This window comes from Dysidea avara, chromosome 1 (genome assembly GCF_963678975.1).
Source record: "Dysidea avara chromosome 1, odDysAvar1.4, whole genome shotgun sequence".
In the NCBI taxonomy this organism is placed as follows: Eukaryota; Metazoa; Porifera; class Demospongiae; order Dictyoceratida; family Dysideidae; genus Dysidea; species Dysidea avara.
The window spans coordinates 55,108,517-55,120,857 of record NC_089272.1 but is presented as its reverse complement, the minus strand read 5'-3'; the positions used below and the strand labels follow the sequence as shown (position 1 = coordinate 55,120,857).

Here is a 12,341-nt window from a genome sequence, read left to right as displayed (position 1 = left end):
ACAAGATACCTCAATGGAAATGCACAGTAGGGATATGACACTTCTTATTGTTTTACCGTGATTTAATATCGTCCACTACTCCTGCTTGTTTCAATACTTTTTATCGATGTGTTATGGTGCTGCTAGATTTTGCTTTAATGACTTTTCAAGATATTCAAGTGTTACTAACATGTTGTCTTCTCTTAATTTACCATTGTTACAGGTAAGAAGAACCCAAGCAATTTTTACAAAATAATTAATGGATATTTGATTGTGCCTACAGATGATCTTACCCCTAAACATTCAAGTTTAAGGAGTGGCTACTATCACCAACCAATGACTCTAATTGATGCATACAAATTTTCCTTTTTCCCATCAACCATCAAATTATGGAACCAACTCCCTGCTGGTGTAATTAATTCCTCTACCCCTAATGAGTTTTGTAATAACTTAAGTAACTTTTATGATCACACCTGTGCGTTATACTCTTTTGATTGCTGCACAGTAATAAATATAAAATATAATAGTAATGGTCATACTCACCCACGCACACCACATCTGAAATGGCACCTCGTCCCCAATTATCATATGAAAAGTGAAGCATCCATTACACTTCATTGTCAGTTATGTTGAACCCATTACACAGCACTTCTAATCGAAAAGCGCCTCTGAAATCCATGCCTACTGAAAGAAATGGTGCCGCGTGCCCCAGTTATATCAATTATCATTTGAAAAATTATGCTTCGTTGTCGGCTATTTTCAACCCGTTACACAGCAGTACGAAAATTAAGTAGTTTTTATTCCCAAAATAATACTCACATTTTGCTCTAACCCTGTGGGGAAAAAATAAGATGAACAGAATGGGTCAGAACTTCTTCCAAATTAACTTCTGTAAGGCCTCTTTTGAGGTTGGAAAAGATTTGTAATGTGTGTGTTCTATCAGGAGTTTGGAATAACATAGGTGATCTCTATTATGAACCACTACTGCAGTTCATAATAGAACAGTCATTTTCGTAGTTCGGTTTATCGAGAATTTGGGAAAATGATAACTGAGGTTCCACTGTATACCGCAACTGTTTTCTACAGTGTAATGTTTCATTGATTGTTAATGTGTACATGGTTATGCATATACTGTACTTGTAAATTTTACAGTACGCAAACTTGGTTTCCTCATCATTGTGTTCTTTGATCTGTACTCCAGCTTGTACACGTGTTTAATCTGTGATTACCTTGTGAATATATACCACAACATGGGCTGACATACTTTCTGTACTATGATGCCGACAGCACATCTGCTTACATCAAGCGCTGCCACTTGACAATTTGAAATAGCCAATTGTTGCTCCTCAGGCTTGCTCCATGATGCTGCTAGCTTCTGCCAAGTCAACTCCCAGAGTTGATTTTGGACTGAGGTTTTGTAAAAAGAAACTAGTGGAACTGCTCCCTCATCAAAGCCATCTCATGGTACATTTGTGAACCACTGAGTGAAAACCAGCTGTTTTTGCAAATATTCTATTTTGCTATAAAAGCGTATTGAAATAACTACACATGCTACATCACAGTTTAATCACTTCAGTATGTTGAAACAAAGCTCTAATCTATAAAACCTATATACCACCAGATTCTCCTGTTCATGGGGAGTAAGGAAGTCTTGTTTCATGTTTGTACATTGTATGGTAAGCAAGTTATGAGTGCTTATTTATGATGCAGTAGAAATAAAGTTTACTGTCATCATTTCATTGTTGGAATGGCCTTATTCTTTGTTGCACAGAGACAGGGGTGGCTCCAGGGAGGTTTCTGAGGTTTCCGGAAACCAGTCACGTTTAGATCGAGATACTCTAATAGAGCAGTCAGTCACTCTAATATAGCAGTTTTTTTGGTCTTCACCTAAAATGTAGCTGTACTTTTGATCAGAAACCAGTCACCAAAAATCCTGGAGCTGCCTATGAGAGACATACAGGGAAACACTATACCTTGATCGATATGACGTAAACAGACTGTGCCAAACCTCGTCTTTGTACTGTAGCTTGTTTCAGTCATAAGTGATGATTGATTAAATAAGCACTTGTACTTTATTTGCTGAATTGTTGTTTTACAAATTGAATTACATATTCTGTTCCAATTGTCTAGCAATATAACTCCAAGGCTATTCATTAGGATCCCTACTATTCATTACAAAAGGCTAAAACTTTAGCTGTCCACTCCTTTGTTACTATGGGTAACGGAGAAGCAATAAAAATGGAATTTGAGGAATGTGCAAAAATTGTCAGTTTTTGTTCAGCGGGTTACATTTAAAATGTGCCCTTGGTAACTAATTGGTACATTATGCAAAATGGTATGTAATGTTTGCATATTTCGTATTAAATATGGTATTTACATTTTGTAGGAACTTTCAGAGAACAGTTCCTTAACATTAAGACCAAAATGGATATTTGCTTGTCATGACAAACAGAAACTGGTACCAAACCAACCCTACATTGTAGCACCATCATAACATAATGTGTCAAGTACATACGTAGCTAGTTAATGTGTTTTTGTCTGTTGTGTACACAGTATAGGTAAACTGTTTTGATAATATGTATGGTCATACCCTTAATTGGTTCCGTACCATATCAAATGTATTGTATAAGCATTTATGAAATGTGTTATCCTACATGAATGAGTAAATATCTAAAGAATTTGTGTATCATACAGTGTGGTAGTACTGTGTAGTTGTTTGGGTTTTCCTGCCTGAAAACTATCACAAAAAAAGCGGCATTACTTTTCATGCACAACATGCAGCTGGAAAGTATTGGTTGAGCATAATCAAACCCACACATGATTTCAGAGCGACCCTAATCGCTTTCAATAAATTTTATATTGAATGATTGAAATTTTATTTCGCAGCATTTTCTTAATTGAATAAACAGATGCTTTCAGCATAACTAGACTACAGTGAAACCTCAGGCCACCTATGGGACCCACAATAAGTAGCCCTATTATCCATCACTTTATGGGTGATCCCTACTAGGCCTGTGTCACTGTCAAATATGCCAGGATAATAAAAAGCATAATAGGCTAGAGTGATATGCCAGCATAATGTTGGCAAATTGGTTGGATATTTCAAACTTTGGAGTTTAATTCCCTGAAAATAGATCAATAGAGCAAGTCAGTGAAAAATGCAAACTGCAATAGAGCACTAAAATGCATTGTACATATATAGCTCCTTAGATCTATATCATACAGTACGGTAGTAACTGTATAGTAGGGACCACAAAGGAGTAGGCGTGGCCCACAAAATAATATCACCAGCCTCAATTTTTCCTGATGACGATGAGGCAGTATTGGTTAGGTAAAACTAAGCCCAAACAAGCTTTCAGATCGACCCGAAACGCTTTCAACAAGTTGCTATGGAATTTCTTTTAAATTTTATTCGATGGAATTTTCTACTGACTGAGTAAGTAACCGACTAACTGACTGATGCCTTCAGACAAGTGTAACTCTATAATGGCTAAGGCTACGGGCTTAATTTCTTCACTGTTCAACGTCGCTTCGTCCCAACAGGTGCCTTTTGGCATACCGCAGTATGTACAATGCATTCTTCATGGACTTACCAGTGTCCTCCTTTGTGTCCCATTCATCTTTGCTGACAGCAAAAGATGTCAATTTTGGCAGTAGCACATGATGGCTTACCTTCATAACAGAAATCATCCATATTTTTCATAGTGGCTATTTTGATTGCAGAGGTGCTTTTCAAACAGTTCTCAATTCGTACTGCTGTGTAACGGGTTGAACATAGCCGACAGCGAAACATAATGGATACTTCACTTTTCAGACGATAATTAATATAGTTTGGGCTCACAGCACTATTTCTTTCTTTTGGTATGTGTGGATTGTAGAGGTGCTTTACGAACAGTTCTTGATTCGAAATGCTGTGTAACGGGTTAAACATAGCTGACAACAAAGCGTAATGGATACTTCACTTTTCAGACGATAATTGATATAGCTGGGGCATGCGGTGCCATTTCAGCTGCGGTATGCGTGGGTTCACCAGTCATAATAAAATTATTTACAAAACAGTTAACAAACAAGTACATGAAAAAATTTGGAATTTTCAACTAGAGTAGGGACCATAGCACATCGATAAAAAGTACTGAAACAAGTTGGAGTAGTCCATGATATTAAATCACAGTGAAGCAATAAGAAGTGTTATGAGCACAGTAGGAATATAACACTTCTTATTGTTTTACGGTGATTTAATATCATGGACTACTCCAACTTGTTTCAGTACTTTTTATCGATGTGCTATGGTCCCTACTCTAGTTGAAAATTTCAATTTTTTTCGTGTACTTGTCTCAAATAGAACATTTACTTTGTAGTGAAATGCTCTAATAAAGCATTCACTAATTAAAATGCTCCAAGACTATGGTAAGAAAATAATGTTTTTAACTTAGGAGCATAATGTAAACATAATGGAGAACACTGAAAATAGGCAAAAATTTTGGAAGCATTGTGGACAAAAGTTTGAGCATATTGACTCAGGCCTAATTCTGTATTACCACTGTTTGATAATTGTTAAAATTGTATTATTATTATTATGTCTACTACCTTCAATCTCATTTCACTGAATTACGACAAAGTCTAATAATTATTACATTACTGGGTTACTTTGACCACTCATTTATTCTAGAGAGTAGTGGATATATTGTACTGTACATTCATTGCTACTAGAATTTCGGGAGCTGATAGCTACAATAAGTAGTTTTAAGATCTGTGGATTATAGCATGGGAGAGGGGTTCAACGGGTTCCATGGACCCATGCATGGATCTGTACACATGTGGGTTTACAGTTTCCCATAACCTTAAACTTAGTAAACCAAATCCATTTATCATTCAAAGAAACACTTATTACAAATACTTATAGTGGCAAAACATTCATTTTACCTCCGAAACTGCTACTCCACTCAATACCAAAATAATTATTGTTAAACTTTTTTACAGTGTTTAAAACTACTCCGAAATACTTCAATTGCATTTCTAAAAGCCTAATGGTAAGATTTAACGGTGAAACTTTGCTGGAGAGTGATCATTAGTTATTCACTATGACATATTACTACTAGGTATAACTGGAGGAAAACTAGTCAGGATCCGCCCCTGTGGTCAAATCTGTGAACTTTCACATGCTAAAGAACTTCACTCATTATCTCATAATTGTTATATGAATGATAAACTTACTATAATAATCTCACACAATCAGCTCTTTAATTACTATAATGGAGTCTATGAATAGCAAACTATTGTACACAGCTAGTACCAGTTGTGAATACCACATATAAAATATCAAAAGTACTACAATCCTAAGGGTAGTATGCACACTGTCACACATAGTCACCATGACTGTCTATACACTCTGCTGGTGGTAGAAAAAAAAAGCTCCACTCTTTGCCAACACAAGCAGCAGAATTGAATCCATCATTGCAGATAATGTCAGCATGATGTTTGCAAGAACCCTTGTAAAAGTAATAATATACTTTGCAGCACCTCAAAGGTGGGCAACTTAGTTCTGTAAAATGAACATACACACATTACCATTAAGAAGTACAAAGAAAAATTAGAGTGAACAAAATAGTGGCCTACTTCTGTATTCATGACTGCATGAATTAGGGATTGAATGTCTACTAGTTTATCTGCAGGTGTAGGCGACCTCCCTTGTTTCACTGCTATAATCACTAGTGTTGTGCACTGGTGTGCAAATAACTGGTTATTAACAAGGTGTTGTATAGGTCAGCCAATAAGAGGCAATTGGAGACAGTGGAAATGGAAAACAGGAATGGTTAAACTATCTTACTGTAATTAGTTTTATTTTCATTATAAAATAATTTTCGTATGTAAGTACTTGTACGAAAATTTCTTACATGAATATATTTTGCATAAGATCGAAATACTCTAATAGAGCAGTCATGCACGTAAACCATAGGAAAATTTTTATTATGAAAAATTTTTAAGTGAATTACGGTATAAATGTACCCAGAGTAAAACCCTTGTTTATTGACCACCTCTTAAATACCAAAGACCACCTCCAGACAAAGACCACATTACAATTACATCTCAAAATGGCTAAGACATACTTAATGACCAGACTACTTCATGGTCACCATTTAAAGACCACCCTCTTCACAAAGACCACCTATTCATATTGTAATAATAGCTAAGTTCCAAACATCATGTGACCATATTTTAGAAAACCATATATTTGGGCACAAGCAAAATTTGTGGGAAAACTCCAGAGATTTTTTTTTTAATTATTTTTTTCGCACGTTCTGATGAAGCAACTATTAAGTCTTCTTGCTGTGAAGTTTCACACCCATACATTCTTTTATCTAGGAGATATATTTAATTATATCAGACTATGTATCAGTTTCACATTCTGTAGGATAACAATTAACTTACAAATTGGGTGATTTGTTCATCTATATAACCAAACATTTTTCTCTTTAGACCATAATACACATGATTTAATTGAAGAAAAACACTAACAGCACATGATTGAACCATCTAGGATCCCCTTTTTATCCATTTTAGATTGTAGGGATGGAAATCTACATCAACAAAGTGATTTGTCATCGTTTGTCCCACCAGATTACTATACAGTACTATAAACTGACATCGAAAAGTTAGTTTGTTATGTATTATCATAGACAGTAAATCATCCATATCTTTGGAATGTTTCATTGTATCATCACAAAATTATCACACAAGGTAGATAACCACTCAGTGCTTCATGTTAGCAATAAAACAGAAATTAGACCAATGTGCCAAAATGTATGGTTTTCCAAAATAGGATCACTTATTTCATAAACAGCTAGGTCAGCTAAAAGTGCTAGGCACTTAAGGTCATAATCTCCTTATGAGACCTTATTCTTCACTTGCATGGAATATTTTTGTGTGACATTCTGGTACAAAACAAAACAGATAGCCAGATTTCTTGTCATGAGTGAAGTGTGTACCAATGTATGGAAGATGACATTGACCCTTTTCTAAGAGTCATGAAATATATACATGTTTGGATCTTATCAATATTACCATTAACAGAGGTGGTCTTTGTACTGTACATTATAAAATGTGTCCATGAAGTGGACTGATCAATTAGACCATTAAGGTTACATACTGAGCGACTGTCAAACAAAAATTTTATTATGTAATTAAGGCGGGCTTGGTGTTGTGTTGTGTATCAGCTGGTAACGCTTAAATTGTTGGGAGAATCATAGCGTGCTGACTGGACAGGTACGTACAAGGTACAAGAAAACACACATAACAGTACAAGATAACATAGATACAACACACTTAGCAACTGGCGCACCTGTAAGTGCATACGTAGTTTTGCTGACTAATGGCAATATTTTCCTGAACCAAAAATCAGGACTGTCAAACTAGTTGTTAACATTTTGTATAAACAGACTACTAGCTTGGCTTCTTGTCTAGGTCCTGATGGAGCGATTTGTTAGAAATAATGTTTCTAGTGCTTGTGATATCAATTTAAAAATTAATTTGGCGACCACAGTGTCCTGCTTTAGGCCACATTGTAGTCATATTTCAGCAACTATACACATTATTCACAAATCTTCTTGTCAGTCCCTCACAAGTGATGTTCTTCAAATCTTAGAATTGTTAGTAAGTTCTCATGGTTCTTCATTGGTCTGATTTTTGGTTCATAGTTTTCACTAATTGGCATGGGGACAACTCATGTTTCCATAACAACATTTGAATTCCATGTCGATTAATGAGAAGTTAAGAATGCATAAATATTTGATAACAATGCATTAAGAAAAATCAAACCCCTAATCATGAAAAATGATTGATAGTGTACATGTGGGGTTTACAGTATCCCATAACCTTAAGTACACTTTAGAACCTAATTACATGTGGTCTTTGTACAGAGAATTACGTCTGGTATTGAACTTAAGGTATGTTAACCAATTTCTGCATGTCTTGACCTTTAAATATGAAGACTTGCATGTAGCAGCCCTTATGTTGAAAGGAACGAATGCTTGTTTAAATTTGACCTCATATCGGGTTATCACCATGTGGACATCCACCCTGAGTGTTATAAATTCCTAGGTTTTCAGTGGAAGGGAGTTTTCTATGTCTTTACAGTGTTGCCCTTCAGGCTTTCTAGTGCCTGCTACTTATTTACTAAGCTTCTACGGCTACTTATTCGGCTGTGGAAAGGTAGAGGTCTAAAAGCTATTATTTACCTGGATGACAGTATTGTGGCTGTACGTGGGAAAGAGAGAGCCATAAGGGAGAGTGCCTCTGTGAAGAGATTTGGAGAGTGCTGGTTTTGTTGTTAACATAGAAAAGAGCCAGTGGGACCGTTCCCATAGCATCGAATGGCTTGGATTTCTTATTGACCTGTCTAAAGGTGAGTTCTCAGTACCAGATGACAAAATAAATAGACTAAAAAGTAAACAACAACTGGTTGTTCCCACCTGTCTACTTACTCCCAAGGGTGATTAGGCATGCACACGTAGCAGCTGCTAAAGGTACTCTAATAGTTCCCTGATGGGTTTCTGCCCCATTCTGGCCCTTGCTGTTCCCAAATGGCACTGAACCAGCAGATTTCATCATAGAATGGCTTGAATTGCCGCTAAGTGATGCATTGATTTTACCAAGCCATTCGGGTTCAAACTTATTCTTTGGCCTCCCAAATACACTAATCTTGGCTGTCAGGTTTCATTGTTAAGTTATAAGTAGTTATAAAAATGGGGTGCCATAGCTGGCCAATACAGGAGTCGCAAGTGTAAAGATGTGTAGACAGACAGCCAAACGGTAAATGCATATCTTGTCGATCGCTGCACAAAAGTATGGTATGTTGAGGCTTATGCTGTGTTGGTCACACCTCAGAGGCTTATGCTGTGTTGGTTACAGCTTAGAGGCTTATGTTGTGTTGGTCACAGCTCAAAGACTTATATGCTGTGTTGGTCACAGCTTAGAGGTTTATGTTGTGTTGGTCACAGCTCAGAGGCTTATGCTGTGTTGGTCACAGCTTAGAGGCTTATGTTGTGTTGGTCACAGCTCAGAGGCTTATGCTGTGTTGGTCACAGCTCAGAGGCTTACGTTGTGTTGGTCACAGCTCAGAGACTTATATGCTGTGTTGGTCACAGCTCAGAGGCTTATGCTGTGTTGGTCACAGCTCAGAGGTTTATGCTGTGTTGGTCACAGCTTAGAAGCTTATGCTGTGTTGGTCACAACTCAAAGGCTTTGGATGTGTTGGTCACATCCCAGAGGTATATACAGCTCAAAGGCTTATTTATTGGTCACAGTTTGGAGGTATATGCTGTGTTGGTCACAGCGTAGAAGCTTATGCTGTGTCAGTAACAGTTTAGAGGTAAATTACTGTGTTGGTCACAGTTCAGAGGTTTATGCTGTGTTGGTTACAGCTTAGAAATATAAGGTGGGTCAGTCTCATCTCGGTAAAGCATGCTGTATCAGTTATAGTCCCAGGGTACACAGTGTCATGGCCCCACAAGAATTCAGCCTGCAGCCAGTATCTGCTTGAGCTGAGTAACTTCACTACATGTGCAAGGTTTGTTCTGTAGGTACGTATGCTAGCACATGGGAGTTGGCTACTCATGAAATACCTAGAGGACCCAGAGTTAAAGGACCTCGCCAGCAGGCTGCCGCACACAATAATGCACAGCTGTGCAGACAGCACTGTTAAAAAGTACTGTGGTACTTTCAGGAGGTGGAAAACCTGGGTGGTGGCACACAAGCTACCACCCATTTCAGCCAGCTAGGCCACACGAATTTGCCTTGTATCTTCAGTTCATTGGTGAGCAATTGGGATCAAAGTCAGCAGCAGAAGAAGCTACAATGCGTTGTCTTGGGTCCACTCTATATCAGGATTAGCCTCACCAGCAACTCACCTTCTGGTGAAAAATATGTTGGCAGGCCTGCAGTGTTCCTTAGCTAAGCCAGTGGTGAAAAATGAGCCAATGACCATTGGGATGATTGGGGCAGTTGTTAGAGATGCTGAGCAGTCAGGTTCTTTGTCTGATTTGAGGCTTGCAACCTCATGCGTTCTAGGGTATGCTGCATTTCTAAGGTTCAGTGAGCTAGTAGATCTCACACCAGCTGATTTTGTTGTCAATGGGGAGATGATGTCAATTCGAATCAGGTGCAGCAAGAACGATCAGTTGAGGCAGGGTGATGAGGTGGTTATCGCCAGAACTTGGTCCCAGACCTGCCCTGTTGCTATGTTTGAGCATTACTTACAGAGAGTGGGAATGACAACAAGTGACAGCAGATTTCTATTCCGAGTAATCCAAAATACGAAGAATGGAGAGAGTCTGCGAGAATCTGGAAAGATAAGTTACACCTGCCTACGCCATCTATATCTTAAGTAGTTGGAAAGTCTGGGTTTCCCAGCCCAAGAGTTTGGCCTTCACAGTATGAGGTTAGGAGGTACCACTGCTGCAGCTAATGCCAATGTGCCAGACTGTATTTTCAAGAGGCACGGGAGATGGAAAAGTGACAATACTAAAGATGGGTATGTGAAGGATAGTCTGGAGAACCAATTGGAGGTTTCAAGAAAAATTGGATTGTATCTTCAATGAGTAACACATTCTTTGTGGCCCTAATGTATCAATAGCCAACTGCTGTGGTGGCACAACCCCATTGGGTGAGAGAGTATATGCATGTGTGGTGGGGTGTATGGTGTAGTCAGGGTATGATGTGGGAGATGTATTTTCTGGCAGTTGAGTGTAGTGAATTAGACAGAAAATAAGCTCCCACAAGAATACATAATGTGTGGCATCACGCCTCATGTAACGCAGGGACGTATATAAGGTTAGTATAGTGTGATTTAATTCATTCTACGCCACGTATTTAGTACAGGTTGGCTCCCACCCACCCTCCCTATTTTCCTTAGCTCTGTTCTAGATGAGACAGATGGCGATGAAGTGGATCAGCAATTTGGACTTTACATAACTCATTGTCACATTTTGCATACATGGGGAGAGTGGAGCTATTTTGGGTTTTTCCCTGATGGTCACAACAAAATGCCATCAGGTTTTTCCTAGGGCTGCTTGGGCTGAGCAGTTCTGAATTTTTTTGCTAAGCCTATTATTATTATGCTAGTCCCCACTCTGCCACCTGAGCATTCATGCAAATTGTCGATTACAATAGTGTAAATGTAGTGTATGGTGTAATGTGTTTTTTACTTGTGTGTGTGTGGTTACAAAATCATTATCAATACCCAACTGCTGTGGTGGCACAACCCCATTGGGTGAGGGAGTATATGCATGTGTGGTGGGGTGTATGGTGTATGTAGTCAGGGTATGATGTGGGAGTCAATTTTTCTGTTCTTGCTACTTTGTAGGGCTGTAACTCCGAAAGTTATTTGCATATGAGGCTGACACTTTTCCAGAGGGCACACTTGGCAAAGTACATTATAAATATTTAATAAACAGGAATTCGAAAACTGCACGATTGTATCGGCTTTTCGCAGATCTGGTCACATAAAATATGTATACATGCAGTACATTGCATCATAGCATTTAGAGTTTGTGAAAGCCTTGTTACCATAATACAACAGGAGTACAGTGCTTCAAAGGGATGCCATGACAAAGGCCCATTAGGAACACAGCAGTTGTTACAGTGCATGCATCATGAACTTACTTTTATGCTTTGTGCTGTGTGATTTTAGCTAAAAGGGAAAATTGCATACCTGTAAAATGTTTTGAGATTTAGAAGCTCTGAGATTGGATTTAAAGCTATACGTTAGTTTACAATTCTAGTGAAGTAAATTCAATGCTTTACACCATGATTATGAACTACAGAGTTGCTATTCTTCTGGTCCCGGTACAAGTTTTTTTTTGGCACAGATCACGTGATCTTATAAAGCCAGGAGATGGCCGCAACCAACTCCGGAATAGAAGCAGGAAGTCTATTAGTCTTAGAGGAAGAGATATAGAAATACCAGAAGCGCCACTGCTTAGGTTTACACTTCCGTAGCTAAGTTGGGTGCTGGTGTACATGCATAACTTGACACATACGTAGAGGTAAGTACTAAGTGCTGGGGGTGAATTCTAGCTAACTGGTGCATGCAATTATATGCAAATGTGCAAAATCTAGCTACAGCTAATTTGAAAGAATGCAAATTTGCACGAGTTAATTTACGTATGCGCTTTTAGAGTATTCATGTCACAGTAACTTCATAAAAGTTAGCTACACACCTCTACTAATATAATTGACATGTTCCAAAAAAATCACACGTTTATGGTACAGTATCTAGTTACTACTTGTACAAAACGTACAAAGCCACACAGAGGGATCAACACTAATATCATCAAGCACGCAAGTGTGATGGAAAAGCATGGAAC

The 12,341-nt window shown here is 38.1% G+C and overlaps 1 protein-coding gene across 3 annotated transcripts in view; it reads right to left on the bottom strand.

Annotated features, from left to right (window-relative positions):
• Nucleotides 1–5,203: 5,203 nt before the first annotated feature.
• The window catches only part of LOC136269411 (collagen alpha-1(I) chain-like), a 77,060-nt gene continuing 69,922 nt past the window's right edge, over nucleotides 5,204–12,341 (bottom strand). For all 3 annotated transcript variants that reach the window (XM_066064981.1, XM_066064972.1, XM_066026211.1), the window contains one exon: nucleotides 5,204–5,521. In XM_066064981.1, the coding sequence (XP_065921053.1) occupies nucleotides 5,337–5,521 (185 nt within the window). In that variant the 3' untranslated portion in view covers nucleotides 5,204–5,336. The remainder of the gene's footprint in view (nucleotides 5,522–12,341) is intronic.